This window comes from Hevea brasiliensis, chromosome 15 (genome assembly GCF_030052815.1).
Source record: "Hevea brasiliensis isolate MT/VB/25A 57/8 chromosome 15, ASM3005281v1, whole genome shotgun sequence".
NCBI classification, from domain to species: Eukaryota; Viridiplantae; Streptophyta; class Magnoliopsida; order Malpighiales; family Euphorbiaceae; genus Hevea; species Hevea brasiliensis.
Genome location: NC_079507.1, coordinates 285,621 through 311,936, shown reverse-complemented (window position 1 = coordinate 311,936; position 26,316 = coordinate 285,621). Strand labels below are relative to the sequence as shown.

General features: G+C 32.9%; 1 protein-coding gene and 1 pseudogene across 4 annotated transcripts; one reads left to right on the top strand and one right to left on the bottom strand.

The window, feature by feature from the left end:
* The first annotated feature begins 1,020 nt into the window (after positions 1-1,020).
* On the top strand, positions 1,021-9,474 carry LOC110668592 (uncharacterized). 4 transcript variants are annotated; one of them, XM_058136851.1, is made up of 8 exons: positions 1,021-1,327; positions 3,319-5,464; positions 5,643-6,059; positions 7,182-7,763; positions 7,888-8,264; positions 8,373-8,591; positions 8,805-8,943; positions 9,058-9,474. In XM_058136851.1, the coding sequence occupies exon 2, from the start codon at positions 3,322-3,324 to the stop codon at positions 4,294-4,296; it is 975 nt and encodes a 324-aa protein (XP_057992834.1). In that variant the 5' UTR covers positions 1,021-1,327; positions 3,319-3,321; the 3' UTR covers positions 4,297-5,464; positions 5,643-6,059; positions 7,182-7,763; positions 7,888-8,264; positions 8,373-8,591; positions 8,805-8,943; positions 9,058-9,474. The 4 variants fall into 4 exon arrangements, with proteins under 4 accessions (XP_057992834.1, XP_057992832.1, XP_057992835.1 ...); XM_058136849.1 differs by having other exon boundaries at positions 1,033-1,327; positions 5,875-6,059; XM_058136852.1 differs by having other exon boundaries at positions 1,033-1,327; positions 9,033-9,474.
* Positions 9,475-9,809: 335 nt separating this feature from the next.
* LOC110649478 (THO complex subunit 2-like) lies at positions 9,810-25,272 on the bottom strand (annotated as a pseudogene).
* Between the last annotated feature and the right edge of the window lie 1,044 nt (positions 25,273-26,316).

Genomic DNA, 26,316 nt, shown 5'->3' with positions numbered 1-26,316 from the left:
ATATATAAATTATTAAAATGTAATTAAATATTAGCGATTAATATTAAGCATTAAAGTAAAAAATTATGCAATCAATTTTAATTAATTTAATATTAAGATTTAATTATTATTCTACACTACAAATTATAAATTATAAAATAATGTATTTTCGTAATATCGAGAAGTTGATATTTAATTTTTCTTTTAATTGTGAGATTCACATGTATGGATTTATAATTTTTTTTATAAAATAATATTTTAATTGTAAGAATTTCAATTTTGATTATGGAATAAATTTATAATTAAATTCTAAAATTAAGATAAATTATTTAAATTAAAATATTTAAATATAATTAAAAAAATTCATATAGATTTATTTATTTATTTATTTTTATTAAATAGAATAATAAGGTTTAAAAAATAGAATAAGTTTTAAATATATTTTTTTAAACATTTGGACAGGGGTATGCATTAAGCTTCAACAGTGTTTAAATTGATAAATCGAATTAAATCTCGTCATTTCACTTTAATTGATTCAGTTTTTAAGTATTTTCAATTCCATTTTCTTACCAATTATAACTGAACAATAGATTAAATAGATTAATAACTTTTATAATACTATGATGCTGGACTAGTCAATTTTTGATATTGCGATGCTGGTTTATCTTTATGAACTTTTATTTATGGATTTTAATTCATTATGGTTATAGACTTCTATGTAATATTGTGTTGTGTGGAGTTTTATGTAGCAAACTGATAACGTGTAGTGTTTTAATTTATGGACTTTTATGTAGTTTAAATTTATAATTTTATGGAATGTGCTAGGGCCGAGTACTATTTGGTTCAAATTGAATTAATCGAATCGAACCATTCTATTTTGGTAATTCAGTTTGATTTTAAGAGTGATTAATTTTGATTCGATTTTATTTTTATGGAATTTTGATTATTTTAATTTGGTTCGATTTTGATAGACAAAAAGTTTGGTTAAACCGAATCGAATCGAAATTCATCAAAACTCTGCGTTTTGGCCTTGGGAGTTAGGGCTAACTTACGTAATTTTCTCCAGACCAAGCGCCGCACCGTTCTCCTCCTCCTCCGCGCTCACTGCTTTTTGGTCTGGTCATCAATTCTCATTGTCAATCCTCTCTTCGGTTGGTCTTCAAGCTCCTCTTCCAAGATCAGTCCTCATCACGACATCACCAGTGTTTATCAACCTGCAGTGGCAGTGTGGCTCAATCAAACAATTACTTAGTCCTTTCCACTCTTCTCTCTCGAATCGTTATTCTAACTGCCGCCGGCTTGGAGAGGGTCTTTCGCTCTCCTTCTCCTTCTCCTTCTCCAATCCACGGTAGGTTCAACTCTTCCCTCTGATAAATTCCTTGATCAATTTTTATGCAAAATGCAATGAACTTCTTATTGCTTGTACACTGTTCGATTCTATGGGTCAAAGAAATGTAGTGTCTTGGATTGCCTTGATGACTGGGTATTTACATATGGGGTTAGGACTGATATCCATATTAAGGTTAGGACTGATACTAATGTAAAAGAAAATCAATAATGGCATATTACTTAGAAAAGATTAATACAGCTTCTTCCAAAGTGCATCAGTAAATCATGGTTGCAGAATGTGCTAAAAATTGTGTGTTCAGATATCAAAGAACAGACCAAGCTATTATAGCTCAACTTTCTATAAGAAGATGCTAGTGTGAGACTCTGATTTAAAGTATACTACCATTCATTATTTTATGGTGCAATGATACAAGTATAAGGTTGTCCACAGCATGCGAGGGATTTGACTCTTCGTTGACTATGCCAAAACAGATGAAGTTGCGTTTAGTTGGCTATTTCTCACATCTTGTTGATTTGAAATTTATTTTTTATTTATGTATTTTTTTTTTTTGCAACTCATCCACCCTGATGTCCTATTTAGACTGTAATTTTATTAGCAGGTTTCTTGTTTATATATCACATTAACCCACTGACAAAGTGGTAGGTTAGCGGTGTAAGCTTATATGAGGAATGTAAATAATTCATGCATTTTAGCAGAGGCAAACCACTAAACCTGAAGAGAGCATTGTTGTCTTCAGCTATGTTTTTGGATTGTTAAGGACTTTTGTATTTGCTTTTTGATGAATTTTCTTTTTTAAATTATTTTATTTTTATAGGGATTTTGAGTATTATATGTTTAATTTTATTGATTAATGTGAAATTAAGTCCAAAAATAGGGTAAAAATCAGATAAAAAAAAGCAAAAATCAGGTTTAAATAAAGTGAAACCAGGTCCAAAACAGAAGCCCATTTAAAGCCCAAACCGACCGAACCGAACTGAACCGAACCGAACAGAAATATTTCGGTTCGGTTCTGTTTCGGTTTCTTGTATATTTCGGTTCGGTTCGGTTCAGTTTATAATATTATGTAATTCAGTCTATTCGGTTTTGGTGTTCGGTTCGGTTCGGTTCGAATCAAATACTCAGCCCTAGAATGTGCACTCTCATTTAGTATTAATTTACAATTTTATAGATTTTGGATGAATTTATAATTTTATGGATTTTTGTATGGATTTTGATGTATTATTTATATTTATTTCTTAGGAGTAAACTGATTTTTATGTAATTTTGTAAAGATTTTGGTTTACGGCAATCGAACTGAGCCGAACTTTCTATTTTCTGTTTGGTTTGGTTTGTTTATTCTTTGAAGGTCGGTTATTTGGTCTATTCTACTATTGAACGCTAGAAATAATTTTTGTAAATCTTTAATTTGGTTTGTCTTGAACACTAATAATTATTGATGTTCCTGGACAGACCCCTATATCTTCCATACATAGAAGTGGTTAATAGTTTGATGGAGCAAAATATATAATTAGATGATTTGATAGTTTGAGCTTATGATTTGTGGCCCTATATATTGAAGATACTTGTTTAGTCATTAGATGCTTATTTTCAAATCGGATGTTTGGTTTGTAAATGGGAAGGATCCATTTGCGCTTTAAGGCTTCTTATTGTTATTTTTTTTTGTTTCCCAACCTAAAAGTTGTTGAATTTTGGGAAATAATTGTTTTGCATATGCATAAAACATGCATCCACCCATATTTCATATAATGTTTTTACTACATATTTTTAAAATCTACCTTTCTTAATTGTTGGGATCCTTTGATATTTTGAAATGAATATGGACAATGAGTTCTTGTTTCATTGAGTTGGGGCTTCTTCAATGTGTTAGATTACTTTTTTTAATTTAATATCTAACTAGTGAATTATTTATTTCATTGGAAAATAATAGTTTGAAATTAAAATTAATTTAAATTGAATTGCTATAACAAGTTTTCTTTAATTTTCCTCAGGTGATGACTACTCAAAGGAAGAATATGTGTGTAAATGAGTCATACGATTGTAATATTGAAGAATGGTTGATTAAACACAACACTGATGCTAGGTGGTCAAGCAAGCACCACACATGGAATTTGGATCCTGTTAAAGCATCTATTAATTGGAACTTAGAATGGACCACATTAGATACGGTGCAATTGGTGCAGGGCATGATAACATCTGTCATAGAATTTCATGATAAGAATGAAATTCACGGTTATTTTCATAATCGTAAGAACTTTTTGTTGAAATTTGGAATGAAGTGCTATTTTCGTGCACATGTGAGAAACATCGTTAAAATTTTTATTGTGCATGATGATAAGTCAGAGAAAAAGAATGGTGATTTGAAAGATAAATCCAAAAATGCTGATGTGACTGAGTTCGCTAGCATGATTTGTCATACCATACTTGGTAAAGAGATGAATGAGTTACCTTCTAATTGGATTAACCCAACTGACAGCGTTAATATGCTATACACGACTGATAGACATAAAAATGTTATTCCAGTGGAATTCGTGAAGAATCATCCAGCATTGTGGCCATGGCGAAGAAGATTAATGTTTTATGAGGAATGTTGGGTTCGAGCTATACATGCGACGGCTGACATGTATAAATATAATAGAAAAAGATATTACATCCACAAGTGGGTAAGAAATATTGCAATCAATATCAAATTTATTGATTGGTTTTCTAATATTTCTGTCGATACACCGATGCGACGACTTTTTAATGATATGTGTGGGCGGTCTAGATTAAAAACAGATAATGGCTATGATCTCCTTCACTTTCACAGGGTTTTTCATCATCACTACTGTGATCAAGATAAATCGCAAAATCTCATTGTAAATCGGACTGATAGCAAGGATTATAAGGACAGAATTTATGGAAATTATAACAACACAGTATTCTCCATTGTTTTTTGTAACCATATACAAAACATTATGCACGTATGATTTATTTTTTTATGTATGTGCTTCTAGAATTTAATAAGCTATTATTTCTTTTTGTAATTAGAATTTATTATATTAATGTATCTTTTTGTGTAATTTGCTTTTATCTGATGTAGGAAGTGTAGGAGGAGACAACCATGAATAAATCATACATTAATATGATTTATTGTGCATGATGATAGGTGTAGAAAAATGGTTGTCTCCTCCTACACCAGATAAAAGGAAATTGCACAAAAAGATACATTAATATAATAAATTTTAATTACAAAAAGAAATAATAGCTTATTAAATTCTAGAAGCACATACCTAAAAAAATAAATCATACGTGCATAATGTTTTGTATATGGTTACAAAAAACAATGGAAAATACTGTGTTGTTATAATTTCGATAAATTCTTTGTCCTTATAATCCTTGCGATCAGTTTGATTTACAATGAGATTTTGCGAGTTATCTTGATCACAGCAGTGATGATGAAAAACTCTGTGAAAGTGAAGGAGATCATAGCTATTATCTGTTTTTAATCTAGACCGCCCACACATATTATTAAAAAGTCGTCGCATCGGTGTATCGACAGGAATATTAGAAGACCAATCAACAAATTTGATATTGATTACAATATTTCTAACCCACTTGTGGATGTAATCTCTTTTTCTATTATATTTATGCATGTCAGCCGTCGCATGTATAGCTCGAACCCAACATTCCTCATAAAACATTAATCTTCTTCGTCATAGCCACAATGCTGGATGATTCTTCATGAATTCCACTGGAATAACATTTTTATGTCTATCAGTCGTATATAGCATATTAACGCTGTCAGTTGGGTTAATCCAATTAGAAGGTAGCTCATTCATCTCTTTACCAAGTATGGTATAACAAATCATGCTAGCCAACTCAGTCACATCAGCATTTTTGGATTTCTCTTTCAAATCACCATTCTTTTTCTCTGACTTATCATCATGCACAATAAAAACTTTAATGATGTTTCTCACATGTGCACGTAAATAGCACTTCATTCCAAATTTCAATAAAAAGTTTTTATGATTATGAAGATAACTGTGAATTCCATTCTTATCATGAAATTCAATGACAGATGTTATGATTATGAAGATAACCGTGAATTCCATTCTTATCATTCAAGGATCTAGAACATACTTCAAATTTAGTTAGGTAATTTTTAGTAACTAATTTTCAATTTTTAGCTAGTTTTGGTTGGTTGAGCAGTTAAAAAAATCAACATTGTTTGGCTTTCAATTGGCTAGTTATTGTTTTTCCACTTATTTTCTTTATTCCACCCTCAATTGTATATGAGACTGAACAATTACTGTGATTGAATGAAAACTTGCAGTTGTCCACCAAGTGGAGGCATTTCTATCATTGTTTTTTTCTCCTCAGCAAGCTAATATTGTTGCAATGATTTATGGGTAGATATGTGGAATTCTTATCTCCACTTTTAGATTTGATTATCAAGATTCAATTATGTAATTCTGGCTTAAATTGGTTACTACCGCAGATAAAGCAGTTGATTGGCTTAAACACTTTAATCCCATTTTATTTGATTTCTAGTATTCTAAAATCAGTTTCAAGAAGGATGGGAAGGAGATAATATTGCAGGGAGTTAGTGATATGGGATCTCAATCCAAGCTACTGAATTGTTTGAGTTATCAGCAGCTATTACAGAAGCAAGGGAAGGATTTTCAAACTCCTTTATTATGTGTGCAAGTGTCGTAATCACCTTCAACTATATTTTCAATTACTGCAGTAGGTAATGTTGTTTCAAGTACTCCTGATACTAATTCAGTTGAATTGCAAAATCTATTAAATAAGTATCAGTGTATTTTTTAATGATCCAAAGACCTTGCCACCATTCAGAAGTCACAACCATTCTATTCCCTTGGTACCAACAGCAGAACTTGTGAATATTAGGCCCTATAGGTACCCGTGTTTTCAGAAAGCAGAAATAGAGAAATTGATGGATGAAATGTTACAAAATGAGGTCATACAACTCAACATCAGTCCTTATTTTTCTCCAGTACATCTTGTCAAGAAAAAGGATGGTTCTTGGATGTTTATTATTATTATATTTTATTTTTTACCAGCTTTGGGTTTTTGTCTTGCTCAGCTGTATCTATGTGAGTGTGACATTTTGTGTTTGTGACCTCTTCAATCAATATATCTTAGTTCTGTATGGTTACTCCAGTTAGGTGCTCGAGCAGAATTAGAAACCATGTCACTTCTCCATGATACAAATGGATTAGAAGTTGGAATAAGCGATGCTACATTCTCCTTATTGTGCAGGGCAGTGCTTGTTTTATTGTCGTTGAATCACTATATAGGTTGCTGACTTAGTTTAAGATCATTAGTAGTGTGAGCATCTTTTCAATTACAGTGACTCTACTCAGAAGTTGACTCTTTTCATAAGTTGAATTGTAGCAGTTTTATTTTGCACTTGGGGAATCGGCATTTCTGTTATATGCTCACTGGGTCTCCTCCTCGTGGTTTTGGATTTCCTGCTACTATTCAAGATGATTACTCCCGCACTGTTAAATTGTTTGTCTTTGAGGAAACCAATTTCAGTGCATCCGAATTATCCACAAATTGTTTATTCTGCCAGTTTTGAGATCAAAACTTCATTCATTAATAGGGCTGACCAGTGAGCTTTTAATTTTGTGTTTTTGTTACTATAAATGATACATCTTTGATTGTTTAGAACCATCCAACTTGTTACTGTGCTGAAATGGCTTAACCTTACTGTAATTCTTTTCTGATGGGATCATTTTGGTTTTAGCTTATAGGAGGAAATTTCCTCTGTTGCATCCTTCAGTGCTTTTTCATTTCTGTAGTATTTTTGTTTGGCTTCTGTTGGAATTTGATAATGGTTGTGCAGGGAGAGAAGCATGAGAGCATGAAGAGGAAACATGAAGATAAGTGGAAGCATGAGAGCATGAAGAGGAAATAAGAAGATAGCTGACAAAGTCAGATTAGATTATTGTTTGTTGACAAAGTAAGATTAGATTATTGTTTGTTTCCTTCTTGCCTTTCCCTTTGTTAGGTTTTGAATCCCTAACATGGCAGTTATAGGTAATTGGGAAAGAAAATAATTAGGAAGAAAAGAAATAGAAAAGTTAGAGAGAGATAATAGCAGAGATAGAGAGAAGAAAGAATTAGAGAGATGAGAACTTCAGCTATCATTTCAAGTGTTCTTTCTACTTATTTACACAGCTTCAGCTAGCTTCAGTTATTCTAACTGAAGTAGTTACAGCTGTTTTGTCTAAGTGAGTCCTCTTAACTACCTCTATAACAGTTCATCCTCTTAACTGTTCTCTAGACATCTCTTACCATTTTGAAAGTGAAATTGATGAAATTCTAAAAGAGATGAGCTCCGAATCTGATGATGATAATAATGACCTATATGCAATTGCTCTCAAGTTTCGGCCAGTTAGAAAACAGGGCTATAACATGTCGTGTGGTATGTCCTCTTCTCTTTTCCTTCACTTGCTTTCTTGTTCTTAATTTAGGCTATGTTAAGAAATTTTTGATATTGCTTATAAAAAAAAAATGGATGTTCATTGATTGTGAATTTACAAGTGCAGATGTTTTCAACAAGTTCAAGGACAGCCAAGGGAACCTTAAGGATTCCCTTGTCAATGACCACAGAGGAATGCTAAGCATGTATGAAGCTACGCATCTCAGGGTGCACGGAGAAGACATTTTAGACGAAGCACTAGCTTTCACTACTGCTCACCTTGAGTCCACGGTTACCCGAAATTCGCCTCTCGCAGCGCACATTACTCATGCACTCATGCTTTAATGCAGCCTATTCGCAAGGGCATAACCAGACTAGATGCAAGGCATCACTTATCTATCTACGAAGAAAAAGCCTCATGTAATAAAGTTCTGCTATCTTTTGCTAAGCTGGACTTCAACTTATTGCAAAACAACATCAAAAGGAATTGAGCAGTATTGCAGAGTAAGCACTATGCTAAAATGCAAGGTTTATATTTCTCTTTTTAATTATTAGCTTATGCACTTGACATTGAAAATGAACTGAGTTCTGTATACTGATTATATTGATTAGGTGGTGGAAAGAATTAGACTTTGCAAACAGGCTTCCTTTTGCAAAAGACAGAGTCGTAGAATGCTACTTCTGGATTTTGGGGGTGTACTTTGAGCCTGAATATTTTCTGGCCATAAGGATTCTAACCAAAGTGATTGCTATGACCTCAGTCATTGATGATATTTATGATGTCTTTGGAAAGCCTTAAGAACCTGAGCTCTTTCCGCCAGAAACAGAAAGGTTTGACCCATCGCATCCTCTCACGTTAAGGCCATCTAAGGTTGGAATCCCTAAATGGGAATGAGGGGGAGCTACCTCATAGTGTAGTTCATAATAATAATAATAATAATAATAATAATAATCTATTCGGGTAACTTTATTCCAAGCACAGTTTAGACATTAGATACACCACAAATTATTCCAATTGACATGGGGCTATCTTATCTTGATCAGGTGGGATATTAGCGCAATAGATGAGCTGCCGGAGTACATGAAAGAATTTTACAAGGCATTTCTGGATGTATGTACAGAAATTGAAGAAAACATGGTCAATCAAGGAAGATTATACCGTTTCTACTTTGCAAAAGAAGCAGTAAGTTTCAGGCAGGTGAATATATAATTGAAGCCCCATAATTCATAGTAATTATATAGGGATGAAATATTGATTAATTGTTTAAGAAGGCGTGCAATTCTCTTGTTTTGTCAGATGAAAATTCAAGTTAGAGCATAATTGATTGAATCTAAATGGTTCGCTCAGAAATAAATACTGACTATGGATGAGTACATGCCCATCCCATTAGTTACCTCAGGCTATGCAATGCTGGCAACTACCTCCCTTGCTGGAATGGATGTGAGGTTCTTGGGAAAGACTCAAACGCAGAAAAGAACAATCAATGGCAGATGCAAGTATATAATCCTAATAATGCATTCAATCCGTCTTGTCAACCTTATTATTAAGTGCCAAATTGCACCGAATGGAGCAGTGCGAGTAATCCTGCATATCCATGGCGATTGTAGAAGAAGACATTAATCCATAGCTTTTGAAGAATGTGATTCAGTAAAACATATCATTGTAACCAGGAATTGGCTGGAGATTAGTTTACTATGGTTGTTTTTTGATTAATTTAGATCTGTCTTATAGGAGATTAGAAGTTTATTTATAAATTATAGTGGACAATGCCATTTTTACATAACCTTTGATTTGATGAAACATTGATATATGATCAATCCGTAAGCAGCAAAACAAAAGCCCTCATACCATTGAGAGTGATATCGTAATTCATTTAAAATGTTTCTCAATTTTTTTGTTTATTTACACTTGGTGTAGAATTTAGAAGAGAAACATTTAATAAGATAAAACTACTCTATAGTCTACAGTGCTCAGAATATAAAGTATCGCACAGAAATGGCATTGATCAATCTCAGTTAATAAACTTCTATACAAGAACCACCAAAATCATGTGCCATAATAGCTAGTCTGGTACAATTTAACAGGAAATTTAAGTGCTAAAAGGAACTCAAGCAATCACATAAACCCATTTTGATGCACCCAAACAGTTAGTCTTGATCTGTTTTCAACACCCTGCTTCCTGTGCCTCCACTTTTGTTCTGCTCTTTGCCTCTTGTCATCATCCCATTCTCGGTCATACATCCTATAACCGGATTAAGGACTAGAATCGGATTTAAGGCCACATGCTCAAGCCAAGTCTAGCCGTGCCCCAGTTTTTAGGGCAATTGTCCAAATGGGTCCAGTTCAAGACCAAGTACTACTTGGATCTCTTTGAAGAAAACAAAAACTAGATTTTCATAGGAAGATAGCCATCATAAGCACAGCTTGAGCATAGTTTAACAAAATATGCATGTGTATTCTTAAATATGGTGCATACGCATAAATCATGACTGCATTCTTAAGAATGAGATTCAACGATACGGATCTGCATCATGACGAGTCATCTTGTTGGCTGCTTCTTTACCATGAATCCTCATTGGAGGTTCATAGAAGTAACCTGCACGCTGGATCATGGCTCCTTTTCTATCTCCCCTATCTCTCCCATCATAAGATTGTGACATACCAATAGGAAGAGGTGGAGGTGGTGGAGCAATTGGAGAATACTCACCAGCTTCCCCCAATGATAACTGCTCTCTTTTAAGTTTACGTCTCTTACAGGCGGCACTAATATCCATTTCCTCCTTCAAATGGTTCACTTTCTCTCTCTCCCTCTCCCTTTCTCTTTCCCTCTCCTCCACCTGTATCATTCCCAAGATAAGCAAAAACCTTCAGTCTTCTAAGTGCAGTAAAAAAGTGAAAAAAAAGTTAGCATCTTAGCACACTTTGTCATCTAAGCTCAAGCTCTGCTTATTTATTAAACAAGCCAAGCTATACATTGTTCAAATTCCATGCATCGTTGTCTACTTTTAGGCTACTTGTGATCCAAAAACAAGAACAAAGGAGCCATAAACATCAACACACATTAATTCATTATGGGCTTAGCACCAACCCAATTCAAGCCAATGCAATCCAGCAAGCAACCAAACTACAGTTACCCCACCCCACAAGAAGAGGGAGGAATGGAAAGTTAAACTGGGTCAAATGCAGTCCATTTCTGCATGTCACCAAATCCCATCAAATAATCCTAAATGAAAATAGAATAAATAGTCAACACCTAATACATACCTTCATTGACAGTCCCTCTCGCTTTTCTCGCTTTCTCTCTCAAAAATCATCTTCTCTCCTATGCTTTGCATCATGTTGTGAAACCAAATAATTTCTTCTGAGTGTCGCTTTTCTTTCTCCTCATGACTAGGAGAAAGCCTCTGAGTATGCCTGGTAGTTCCAAAACTTCTATCAGCCTCTGAGTATGCCTGGTAGTTCCAAAACTTCTATCAGCGTCTTCATCTCGTCTACTAGAATTAACAGATTGGGGAACCACATGAGGAGTCAAGGGTGGTGGAGGTGGCAAGTTTTGCCCATAAAATCGGTCGTCATCATGAGATTTTACCATGGATGTATCACCATACCGCAGCTTGCTTCAGTCATCCTTATTTCGTTCATCTTTAGCTTTGTCAGAGGGCCAGTCAAAATTCCTATCAGCACCTCTCTCCTGCCCTCTCTCTACTGAATGCTCTCTTCCATATCTTTCCATTGACCTGTCTGTTGATCTTTCCAATAAAATATCATCTCCACGAGACTTATCAGGATGCTCTGATCTTTCACTATATTCTTGGTCATATCTCTCATTGCCTTTATCTTTTAATCTATCCATAATTTTATATATGCTTCTATGCATACTTTGTTCATCAGTTCCTGTCTTGTCAAGATCCACTAATCGAGCATCCATGGACCTCTCCCTATTAGAGAAGCGAACTTCACCCTCTAAATCTCTCAATTCACTATCACCTTTCCAGCGTTTGCTTAATCTGTCAGGATCTTCTGCAGGACTTGTTCTCCTTTGCAGCTTATCACTAGACTTTGTTGTCACAAGAGAACTATCATGCCTGGGAGCGTGAACAAGTCTAGGAGGCTGCTTTTGAATATCACCACCTTTAGTAACATCATCATTTACCACAGATTTGGCAGCTCCATTATCTACCTTTAATTCACCACCATGACCATCAGAGGTTCTTGCAGATGATGTCAAGCCTCTTGCTGTTGTGGAAACTGCATTACCATTAGATATGATTAGAAGAAACATTAGTAACATTTCCTTGCCTTTCTTCTAACAAATGAGAAGGGATATCTTTGTCACCGGACGAAGTGCTAGGAGTTCTGCCTACTGCTTTTCCAGATTTGGAGTCTTCTTTTGCAAGATCTTGTTTAGGTGTTTTAATTGATCTAGCAGGTATTGACTGTTTTCCTAAAGCTTTCACCTGCCCAACAAATAAAGAATATAATTATAATAACAATATTAACAAAAAATAGAACATAATAAATCCTTCCACATTTTAAACAAATAGAGTTAGATTGTAGATCAAGGGAAAGTATAACCCTCCAATAAAAGAATTTACAAAAATAAACAGATAAATTATTCATGCAGCTAAAGCCACCTAATAACTATATGATAATTGATCAATTTCTGTTTTTCTAGCCAATAACGGCATCCTTACCTCCTCCTATCTACAATGATTAACAGAAGGGCAAAACTTCGTAAGTTGAGAAATTAGGACTAAGGTCTGATATTGATTACACCCCTTAAATATTCTTTCTACTAACTGAAAGGCTGGACATAGTATGCATTACACCATTAATGCTACTTCACCAAGAAAAGATCCAACAAAATTTAAACCATGGACCCATCTTTGATAACACAGACTAGTAATTTTAAGTGATCCAATGGCACCAGCATAACAATTGGTGGTGAGTCCCATTTCCTTTTTATTTTAGTCCCCAATTTATTTTCTTTGGATGTTTATTGAGTTGGCAGCTCAGGATCCCCTGGTGACACAATGGGGAGAGACAAAAGATTGGTGTGTATTTATAAGCATGTCTACTAGTTAAGAATGTAAACATGATAGTTTTTTTTTTTTTTTTTTTTTTTGAAGACAATGTAAACATGATAGTTAAGACACGGAAAATTAACAAATTGATAAATGACAGAAATAAACAGGTAATTTAAGTAGGCACCCTTCACCACATGTTTAACCATGATCATTCCTCTGTTGCAGTAATCAACGGTGAATAACTTAAAATCAGATGGCTCTTATTTTCTATACACGCCAATCTAATGGCAAGTGATTTCACCTAAACACAGAGAAACCAATAACAATTATGAAGCACATCCATACATAACAAATAACACGTTTCATAAAATAAAATACTTCAGATTCTGTAGAGTTCTTTGAGGCAGCTCTGCCTGTGCTTTCATCTGGTATTCTATTTGCTGATTCTTCCATTTGCTTTTGATTCTCCACTGATCTTGATGTTCTCGCTGCAGTAGCTGAGGAAGCAGCTGACTAAACATCTGACCATTCACAGCAAAGATTTTAATGAATATAAGAAACTATGTACCTTCTGCAGCAATATCATATCACGGTAAAGATAAGGTCCAACAGTCGCAAGCATCTGAAAAGGCTCTTTGGTAAGATCAACGAATGACCTATGGCCAAGAGAACTAATTGTGTCCTTAGAATCAATGCCAGCCCCTGAAGAAGACCCAAAATTTTGGAGATGCATTTGACGAATGATATCATTTGCTGCTGAGACTAACTTTTCAACAAGCCCGAACATAAGCAGGACAGGGTTATCAAAAAAGCTAATGCACACATCTAGTGGTGCTAATAATGGGTTAAAAAGAATTCTAGTCCAATAAATCCTTTCGAAGGTCGACACGCCAATCTTGGTGTGCATTCAATTTACCTAGAAAATGCATCGCATATTTGAACATGTGCCACTGGATTTGGTGAAAAGAGATGATCAAACGGTATGTGAGCATGATACCTGGGAAAAGATGTCATATAGAGCACAATAACACATAGATAAACTATCAATCTCAATTAAATAGGGCTATAAGGTTCTGTATGAGGAAAAATATTTAAATGTAAATTTTTTTTTAAAAAAAAGCAAGCAATGATAGAATATTCAATCATTCCTTTGGGGTAAAGGGTACAACTATGCATGATAAACTTAACATTCATAAAACATATATGTATAGAGTATAGGCCTATATCCATAAACAAATTATAAGTAAATAACAAAGGAAACTGTTAGAGATCTGGGGAGTCTACCAGAAGAAGGCCTTCCTACTCCATTGGGCCTACCAGGAGTCATTTGACTCTTTCATCCACGTGTCAGAGCATCATGAGAATCACTGACTACTGTTTTCATACTCATCCCTTGCCAAACCAAGGCTCTGATACCACTTGTTAGAGATCTGGGGAGCCCAAAGTACCTGGGGAGAATCCTTCTTGATGGATCTTATGAAAGAATACACTCACGGGCTTGACACCACATCCAACCCAAAACCTTAAGGCAATGAGTCTATGGGTCATTCCCACTTATATGTCTCTCATTCATCTCATCTTTTTCCAATGTGAGAATTCCACACTTGTATATTCCCAACAGATACCATTACACAAGGAATAATGAAAAAAACAAAACACAATGAATCATTCCAGCATTCCTTAGGTGAAAAAGGGCAAAATTCCCAAGAACCATTAATGACAAACAAAACATTTATCATGCATTATTTATTTATAAATCAATCACTGTCAGTCAATAAATTAACTTCTTAGCATTTTCAAACTTACAAAAAGGTCCTCTGATGATGCATGAATAGCAATTGAATTGAGTGAAAGCATATATAGCTTTACAGAACCACATGAAACTTCAACAAAAATTAAACAAAGACTCAAAATTACAATGAATGAGCAACCTAAAAAGAACAAGTTAAATAAGTAACATGTGATATAAATTCCTTTCTACCATCCTTGTTGTATTTAGGTATCAAAGTGATTGAACAAATCTTCTAAAAATTGAAGCCAAATGGTGACAAAAGAAATAAGACAAGTGGTTATTAATATTTAATTAGAACCTTCATAGCTAATGACTCAAATTGATCCAATTCAAATGCGCAAAGCTGATAAAGTATAACTGTGGAGAAGCAAAAAGAAATTATGTGCATACTGCATAATGATCATAAACCACAAGCAAAAGCAAAAGAGATTTTCTTAGCCATTCCAAAAAAATATCTACTTAAAGAAAGCCGGCGAGCAAGCCCAAAGTTTGACTGCTTTCAAGCTCTGAGGACCTTTCCGCAACAGCCTCAGCTTCCATGTCAAAAGCAGCAAAAAGCTCGATTGTCATGTCTCCTTGTTTATCATCATCCATGAGGTCCTTTCCAGTAGCAGCCAGATTTATTTTTCCAATCTTGTTGGGCTGTAGAAATGGAATAGGAAAACCCATAGAAGCAAAATCTATAAGCATAATATAGAAAGTAGACAGTAAAATCACTTCTGATAACCAGGAAAAGTAAAGAAAAATTTACCTTATATATATAAACAAACTGAACTCTATCAAGGGCAACAAATAATTATAGCAATTATACCATTATAAGAATATACCTTGTCCAGTTGCTTGGATGAAAATACCTTATAATGCTCAAAAGCCTCATCATCCCTAGGAAGTAGATGAGCATATCTAACACAAATATGAATTTTTGATCAGGATAAATAAAAGCGGAGAGAAAATTTTGGGGTGGGGGGTATCAACCGATCAAGTGAATAACTATGCATATATAATTCTTAAGGGTGAAGCTATTACTACAGCCACTTAGCAGTCCATACAGACCATAATAAGCATAACTTTATTGACAAAAAATACCCTTAAATTTCTATCTGCACTTTAAACCCTAAACTATCATTCTCCTTTTACAGTACAAGAGTGCCAGCTCCTCTTATGTTATTCCAGTATTAGCAATCACCATTGGTAGCAATTAGGTCAATGCATAGAGTGGAGTTCTGCTTTAAGAGTTTTTATGACATCCCTAACCCATCTATAGTGAAGCCGAGCTGGGCATATCATACAGAGTGCCAAAACACCATATTTTATCTTATTTCAATTTACAATTGTTAATTTATTGATTAAAAAGCTTTTGGGTGAACCTCATAATATTTATGTTATTTATTGAAATATTGATTAATTTTTTGAATTTTCAAAAATTTTACAGAAAATCTGGCAGAGTGCCGGCTAAAAATTAAGAAAACAGTTTTCGGTACCTGTTAAAAATACTTACAATATAATCATCACATTCTCAAACTCCATTTATATCAACACAATCTCAATATTTCTCAAAAATTTCAACATTTCAACACAAGTTCATAATTTCATCCATATTATACTTAAACTCAATCTCATGGAGAAATTCTCAAATTTTTATTAATTAACAAAATTTACAAATATTTACATCAACATATAATTACATGAGTTTGTAAGTTACAAAACAAAAACTAATATCTATTACAAAATGCAAAATATAAAATATAAAATCCAAAAGATGCCTAAGAGTCCTACCAAGGATGCACTGTACTGGAGGTGACTCTGGACTCAATGCAGATCAGTAGTCTCACCTAGTCTGAGGTCTGCTGGGTTCTCGCTCCGTGTCTCCAATATCTACGCGTTGCAAACAGCGACACGCTAAGCGATACTGCTTAGTGATGCTAATATAAAATAAAAATAAACTAAAATAAAATAACTATTCAGAATGTATGTTGATATTTATACAGACTAAGTTTTTGGTAATTATTAGTAATATTATTAATTTGGTACTTTTTATGTTAATTATCTGGTTATAATTTATTAAAACTTATTTTGGTTGCCCAAGTAACCTATACTAATTGACTGGACTGGATTAACGGGTAAACTGGCACTAAGTACCTCGGCCCATCACACCATCGGTCACAAAGTGTCTCCAAGTGTGTAACAGAATGGGTAACAAGCCATAGTAATTATCGGGCACAAAGCCAAATATCTCAAGAGTATCAGAATTGGCCAAAGGCCATAATATCACCAAATGGCCACAAGAGCCATAAATCATAGAATGGCATAATGTCATATGCAGTACTGCTATCAGAACTCTATTGGCATGCCAACCTATCCAAACCAATCATTCTAAGCATACTATGGCATTTTATACACTTAATTTTTTTTTTAATTACTTGTATTTGTGGTTCGGTAGTTACTATTCACTTGACTATTGCTACACAAATGTTGACTTTCTAATACATAATAGATTTGTTAATTCTAATTCCACCAAGATACCACATTTTGAACTTTATACTTGTTGGCATTAGTTGCCAAACTCAATTCATAGCCCAATGAGTGTGATTTCAAATTTCCAGATTTCATGGTCCATATTTACTATTCCATTGGACCAAGCTACAGTAAAAATTTGGCTAAACTTTCTTCATGAAAGTTGTTCCTTTATGTGTCTAGTTTAATTTCTTTTTTGAATCACTCCATTTGGAGTTTTGTAGCTTAAGTTATGGCATTTTTACCATAAAAGGCTGGATTAGCTATTACCCAGAATTTCTGATCAGGAATTGGATCTGGCAGTTTTTGTGTCCAAATTTTAGCTAGCAATTTCATTTGGTTAAGGCTAGAAATTGAGTTTCTGTCCTTCATAAAAGTTGTTCTAAATTGTCTAAGCTTTCCAGGGCCACAAAAATCAGGTCATTTGAACCTTTCTGCACTAAGTAATGGCCAACTATTCATTTGGTCATTTTCCAGGGCCAACCTATTCGTTACCCAGATTGAGGCAGAATTTAGTTCAACTTAGGTTAGTTTTCTAGGCAGAGTTTCTTCATAAAAAATGTGCCATTATGTGTCTAGTTTCACCTTCAATTGGCCTTGTACCAATTGAAGTTACACAAATCAAACTATTATAGCCTAACCACACTGGACTCAAGTCCAATAATTTTGGCACATTAAGGGCAGCATACCAATTCTTAATTTAATGTCACAACTCATTCTAAATTAAGGTCAATGCACCTCAATTGATCACTAATTGACCATTAACACTGTAATTCACCATCAACTGAGCAAAACTCGAAGTTTTGCTCAAACCCTAATTCCCAGTTTGCCAATTTCATACATAACTCATAAATTCAACTTCAATTTCATATCAACTTATTAATTATAATCATTAAGCACATTTAAATCCAATCAAAACTAAAAGACTTATTACTCCTTCAAGGCTGCCGAAAATACATGGTACCCTAACATGCAAAATCTTGTTTAAATTCTACTAATTTTCCCTCAATTTCATGCTCTTAATAAGGAGTTCATAAAGAGAAAAGATTAAAGGGCACTAACCTCACTTGAGAGATTTGCAAGAGTTTCAAATCTTCACTTTTTCTCTTTCTTTTTGCTGCCTAGGAATTATTCAAGGTGCAAGGAGAAATTTTTATAAAATGTCCAAGGGGTTTTATGGTAAAATGGAGAGGGAAATGGAGCTTTTGTTGAACAAAAATGGTGGAGATGCAAGGGAGAGGGTTTCGATCAGCTGAAGGTGAAGAAGAAGATCTGAATTCTTTGGTCAATTTTTATGTCTTTTTAATGGTTTTATAAGTGTGTGTCTAAATAGGATTGGTTGGGAGATTTTAATTGCATCATGCTTACTCAAGCATGATGTCAAAATTAAGCTTTTTCTTTCATTTCTCTTTTCTTTCTTTTCTACTCATTTTTAATTAAATTTTTAGCAATATTTATTCATATTTTATTCATATAATTAACTTACTTAATTGGACAAATTGGTCAAAAATCATCTCTGAAGGCGAAATCACCAAAATGTCCTCCGTTTGGCTTATTGAGCTAAAATCGTCTATACCAATTGATTTAATTTTTCTAGTGTTTTCTTAACAATTTATTATCATCGAACCCTCAATAATTTTTCTCTGGAGTCCCAGAAATTATTTCACAAGGTTCCTCACAGGTTTAGGATTGATAGCTGTCTGTACAGTAGTTTCCCGTTAGGTCACCCATCGCTGAGGCTACGGCTCATTTAACCTTAGTGCATTTCATTACTTAAATTTTTTCCTTACTTTTTCTTACCATTATTTGAATTATTTATGACTCCTCACTTTAATTTAAATATAGTTCCAGACATTCTAGCTATCTGAACAGATATCAGTCACTGAAACAGTAGAATGTACAGACCAGCTAAAGTGAGGGCGTTACAGTTTTCAGTAAGTTATTCCCTGGTACCTAACTAGATTTGTAGAGCTTTACAATGTTGACCTTTTCTTTTCATCTATTTATCGATATTTTATTCGGAAAAGGATACTTCATTCTCGTATCTGTACCTAGCACTTCTTAGTCTTCCATCAACAAATTATTCTTTTATCAATATAACTTGTTAAAAAAAGGTAGGAGCAACTTTTAGTAAAGACTCTCTCTGTACTCACGGATGCAGTTTCAGCCTTTAAGATTTTAAATTATTGGTTATCACTTTTTTCATATTCAAACTGTCCTTGACTTCTTTGATACTTTCACCATTTTAAATGCAAGAACAGGGTAATAGGGTCACAATAACACCATTGCCAACACCTATTGGCAAGTAATAGCCATATAAATATTTCAAATTAATATTAGATGGTAGCATTCATGAACACATATGGCACATTTTGTCTGGAACAAATAGTATTAGTAACTACAGAAGTCCCTTTAATTAAAACAATAAGATAGCATGAATATCAATACAAGCCAATATAACACCATGTCAATCAAGTTAACATTGCAAATCTTCATATTACAATGCAATAATAGAATATTTTGTCACCATATGAAACTGAATTCTAATTTCAAAGTCTGGTGCAGTCCGTTAAAACAGATAACATACATATGAGTTCTTAATTCACAACCACAGCAAACTAAGAATTTCACACCTTCAGTCCAGCCTAAACTGTATGTTCACATCATGAAGCTATCAGCTCAGTTAAAGAATTGCTAACAACTAAAAGTTCCTGAAACCTCAAATGAAAAAAAATATAAAAGAAATTGAAGCATGTAAATCTAAGCAAAAAAAATAATCACTATGCAACAAGACAAAATAGCTTGAGAAGACCACTCACATGCTATCAAGATCAATGAATTCCTCCTTCACCAACAAAGCAGTAAGCTTATAGAGCCCAAATGGTATAGGACTATTTACTTCAATTCTCTGATTTTGTGATGCATGATATTGAAAATAAAATACAAGTGTCAGCAAACGAATGGCTTGTTATAATTTGAATATAAGCCAAATATAGATGCCAATGTCCTTAACTATAATTTAGAGAATCAACGCCGAAAAGATAGTGTTGTCAGGCTGAAGTTAAAAAAACTCTAAAACCTGATTGTTAGAACAATGAGAACCGGGAATTAACCATGGATAATCAAAGCTCTAAAACTGTAAAAAAATAAATAAATAATAATAATAATAATAATAATAATAATAATATAATTATTATTATTATTATTATTATTATTATTATAAAAGAATAAAAAGACAACTTACGATATCAAAAACACGGATGGGGTCGAGATCAAAATGCCCAATTAATGACTACAGAGGTTGCATTAATCAGAAGAAAGAGTGAAAGGAATAAGGTAGAAGACATGCTGGGCAAAAAATGAAGCTCAACTCAAAACCTCAATGATGCCTATTGTTGTTGTTGATGCATTTTCAGTTGTATCTTCATAACCTCAACATAAAAGGGTAACCTGCAGAAAAACTAAATTCTGTTGGTTACATGCAATTTTATGTTTTATTTATGGCCAATGAAAACATCTATTACAATGTTCTGTCACGTCAATGTGCTGTTCAAAATAAAATTACATAAGAATCTTAATAAAGAAAGTTTCAGAACTATAAATGCCTTGTAAACTATATAACATTTTTCGAAAAATGCAATAATAGAGTTCACAATTGCAGCACAATATTAAAAATGAAAAGCAGTGATATTTAGCATGTTGCAACATGTTACTTCCAAGATAGGGATAATAATAATAATAATAATAATAATAATAATAATAATAATAATAATAATAATAATAATAATAATAATAATAATAATAATAATAATAATAAATTAACTAAAAAGCCTTGCACCATAACAGTAATAGTCGGCAATCTAATAACTAATTCAGTTTGAGAAAAAAAAATCTAATTACTAATTCAGACACCAAAAAGATACATTTAAAGCAAGTATATGTCTATTAAAAGATACAAAAGAGATGAGAGAAAGGGGGTAGGAAGAGAGAGATTTCTGATCAGAGATCTCAATAATAATTAGACAAGATAGTAAGGAAAAGTTTAGACCATAATATAGGAATCCTTTCAGATATAATACTACTCAGGTTTTTGGAAACTAAAGGAATTAAAAAACTTGACCAAATTTCTCAAAACTATTGTGTTCTTATTTTCTAGATGTATAGTCAAAGATAGGCTGCTACAAGACAGAAACAAAGCCTTTAGTTAACAATGCTTTTATTTTACATTATAATATTAGGTATAAAGCCAGCCCCAACTAATTTGGAATTAAGCCTTAATTGTTGTTGCTTTATAATATTAGATCTATGGCTAAAAATGTGAAGAAAAGTAAGCTTCTGCCTCAAAAGCACCCAATAGCTTCTGCCTCAAAAGCACCCAATTTTTATATGGGAAAAGAGAAAATCCAATAATCTCCAGCAAGAAAACAAATTCTGATGTTAAAAAGATAAGCACACAGCCATACACATATTAAAATAAATCTATTATAAGTAACTAGGAAAATTTTCAAATAGAAAAAATTATCATACCAGTTTGGCATAACCCTCACTTTCTTCTCGGAGAAGGTTAAATTTTGTTTACTGATAAAGAAGACGAGTGTTTATACGAACCTGAAACCAACATCAAAGTATATCAATTGCATGAAGGGATTGGATTTTAATCCAATTTGATAGTAAGCCATATGCATCACTGTGTGTACCATCAAGCTCAAAAAAAAAAAAAAAAAAAAAAAAGAGGTGATCTTGTTACATCAGCTCCTCCTTAATATAATGAACAACTCCAGCACTCACTTGTAGAACCAGGCTCTCTTTTTAAAGACTATGCACTCAATTCACATTGAGCTACAAGAATCACCATAAATATTAACTTCATCAAATTACAATTGTAACAGTACAACATTCATTAGAAGAGACAGCTTTACCACCACAAGCTGAACATGAAACAATATCAAGGTACTAACCATAACAAAGTTCAATCACTCAGGGACTTGATACAAGATTCCATCATCCATATCTCAAAAGTCATATTTCCTCAGTGACACACTATCACCACTCACTATTAACTAGCCTTGGAGTGCTTTACAAAGACTTCAAATAAAAACCTGAAGCCCATAATCATAGTTAGCTAGAGACGCTGGCAAAAGACTCAAAACCTTCAAGAATGTGGGGCTCAATCTACAGAGGTAGTGTTACTTCATCTAGTGATTTATTCTAAAATTCATGCATTTCTCATTCTATCAACAGACCAATATGCCATACTTAGGAGGCATTTAATTCACAAATTCCAACTTACTTTTTGGTGTCCTAGCAATTTGAAGCATAGCTATAAGATTCCTATGAATGATTTATTAACAATTTTTTGGTTGAAAATAAAATTTTATTAGGGATGCATCATTTGAATCACAAAGGTATTAAAGAAAGATTACTATTATAACCTTAAGTACAAAGTGGTCAAATGTTTTTTAAAGCAATATTTGCATTGCTTTTGATTATTATGGAAAAAAATACACATTCTTCTAATATCATGAACTTTTCTATATTCACTTTCTTTTTGCCAAAGGTCACACAGGATTCCAGTTAGATTTTGATAGCACAATTTTGGGAGGTATTACACTTCAATAGGGGAAAAATTGCATTACACATGAACATTAGTGATTATTCTTCTTGAAATGATATTTTTACCCAGAAAATATAATATAAGGGAGTGTTTGCCCTACCACGATATTCAATTGCTAAGCATCCAGATATTTGAGATTACACTCATTAAACTCCATGCTCATTCCTTTTGGGGAGAATGAAGGTTTCATGGAAGTTGGACTGTGATGTGATATTCTGGGTAATTTTATATTACTAAGTAAATCAAACATGGTAATATCATATTACAATCCATATCACCCCCACACTGTGAATCTTAGTAGGACATCAGAGATAAATAGGGGTATCAATTAAATAAAGACCACAAGAGGGAGTTTTCAAATTTTTGAAATCAGCACAAGAATCCAGTAAGAATGACACTCAAAAGTTAACATTAGTTATAAATCTGAAATCAAAGTACCTCCTTGCCTTTCAAATCCTAAGCCTTTTATCTTTATCATTTCAGCCTCCCAAAGAAATTCCTCCTACAAAGTGAGAAAGGTTCATTGTAAACATTCTTTCTTTGCCCGTTCATTCAGCATAATGGCAAAGCATCAAGCATATAAAGATCAAGAGGTCAAGCAAATATGACCAGAACCCCAATAGCAAAATTCTCTCAAACAACTGAGTACTCACCTCACAATGCTCTTGGAAAAGCCTCAATGGGACCAACATAGATTCCACCAGCCACTTTGCCTACAAAGAATGAAAAGGGGCTCAATTTTAAACAATAACCACGCATCAATATTCAAAAGGAAAAAATCATCAGTGAATCAAAAATAAAATAAAGGAGCAGCTACATAAAATCTTATTCCAATCATTCACCATTAAACAAGCTGTTCACACTTCATACACATTTTCTACAAAGATGCATGTCTGATATACGAATATAGTAAGACTAAATGAACAAAAATGTCATGTTGACACTGAAATAATAAAAATACTATAAAAACAAAAAGTACCGCCATCCAAGCCACCAAGCTTCACTCTTCTTAAAGATATAGGAAAAAGTGAGGAGTAAAGAGGTTTTCTCCTTAAAGAAAGTCATCTAATAATATGAATATTCAATTAAGAAGAAATATATGTAAACAACAGACATCATTAGATACTAAGATCAATATCATCTACATGGTTTCATATAATGGCCGTTACGTTCACAGTTTTTGGAAGAGCCCGTTTTGCTATACACCATTATTTATAGGCAAATCTGGAGTTGCAGGTGTAAAAACCTTTACGACCATTACGTAATGGTAACAGCCGTTATTTATCGTTACATAATGATAATAGCCATTACTTTAATTATTCCTCTGCTACATCTCTTTTTTGTTTGTCTGCATATTCTCTCTTCCAAAGTTGTTATATCTCTCATATTCCCTCAAATTATCACCTAATTTTCTCATTTCTTTTACAAAATCTCTTCCTCATTGTTTGCTAAGCTAAGATCATACTATAAATTGTTTATTGCTAATGATGTCTAAACATGATAGATTTAATATCTTTATTTGACATATTTGTGCTTATTATATAGTTGTGTATTTTAATTTTACTAGTATCTACCAATAAATAGTCATTTTACGAACTTTGCAAATTTTTCAAAAAAATTTGCGTGGTACCAGGCCATTATCGGTACATTATGGCCGTTACAAGCCTATTTCCTTTAACCACAACCGCGATTTGAAACCATGATCGGCCATACTAAAAAAAAGCTAAGGAGAGAAAAGAATGGTGAGGAAGGGAAGGGACCCAGCCTGAATTACTGATACAACCCAAACAAAAATTGAATTTGATGAAACTGATATATTCACGTAATAACTTCCTAGCAATTCCATATTTTAGAAAGACTTAATTTAGAAGGCTTGTGAACAAGAGATACTACGTTCTTGCTAATATAATCATGACAACTTAAAGTGCTGAACCTCCATTAAGTGAAACAATATTCGTACATATTGTGCGAATCATTACTAATATTTGAAATAGATAATTAAACCACCAATACCATATAGCACCACATAAAACGAAAATCTGTAAAAATCAATGCTTTATTCTAAATAACAATACTAACCAACTTTGTGAGGTCAGCCTAGTACTCTCGGGGCATTGTAAGCTGTAAAATCAATCAACACAATGTAATATAAAAACTTATTTTCAACATCTTAATTTATAGAACAGTTACTCTTTTTGCTGTCAAGACACACTATCCAATAAACTCACATCCTGAGCCATTTGGATAATGATATCAACAAAATTCAAGGCCAACTCTTCACCAGACACTCTATCCGAAAACTCTACAGAATCGAGTGCCACTCTGCACTTCTGAAATGGCAATTCTCCCCTAACCTAAACAATTTCACACACCAATAAAACGTCAATGCCAAAAAGAAAACAAAAACGTATATTTAAAGAGGTATCTCCCATGATCCAGCAGAGCTCGTAAAGGAGGCGAAGCATAGACACGGGAATAGGGACGCGGAAGCTTTGATTTCCGCTTTTCCATTCGTGCATATATTCTTCTGTAACGTATATACAGTCAATGGGAAGGAGAGACATTTTGTATTCAATAACTAACTGAGCATTGATATGGAAGAACTACGAAGGTATCCATAGCCCATAGGTTCCAAACGAAAGAGAAAAGCGTCTTTCACTCGAGCTTTGTTTACAAGGAGGGAAGCGGATGAAAAATAAAATACTTGGGACAATTGGAAAAATCAAATCTCAAAATTTATTTTATTCTAATTTTGAGTGAAAAGAAAAAAAAAATTATATAGACTATAATTAGAAATATACATTTATGACATGTTTATGTTCACACAATGTAATCAAAATTATTATGTTATATTATATATTTAATTATATTGTTTGATAATATAAATTACAAAAAAATACCAACTGGTTAGGTCAATTCACATTTATATCCATAATTTATAAATTAGCTAAACTTTCAAGATTTTTTACAATCCTATTCAGATGAGTGAAATTGAATTTGAAAAGTTAATGGTAAATTATAATATAGTACTTAAAATTTTATTTGATTAACAAATAAAAGTTTTGGATATAATCGTGATTTAATATAAATATTTGACATTTTAGTCAATTGATTAAATTTTATATTAAAAAGAAAATCTATTTTATATTTATTTTTAATTGAAATTTTATACTAAAAAATATTTTTATTAATTGAAATTAACATGATTATTTTTGAATTAAGCCAAATAAATATATGTATCTAAATATAAAAATGTAAAAATAAATTCATACGTTCTTACAAAGTGTTTTCACCTGAATTTAAAGCAATTTTGAAAATAATATATATTATTGAGAAGAATATATTTCACATGAATTGTAGTATTAATTAAATAAAATATATATTTTATATATAATTTACTATAATTGATATTTGTATTTTATTTAATAGATGCTACAATTAATGATAAATTGGGTTTAAACATAAAATTTTTCACTAATTTTTTACTACATTTTGAAGAACCCATCAATGAGTTTAAATTTTAATCGAAGAAGATAAAAAAATTACAAAAAAAAAATATATATATATATATATATATATATATATATAAAGCAGAGAGGTATTCTCAA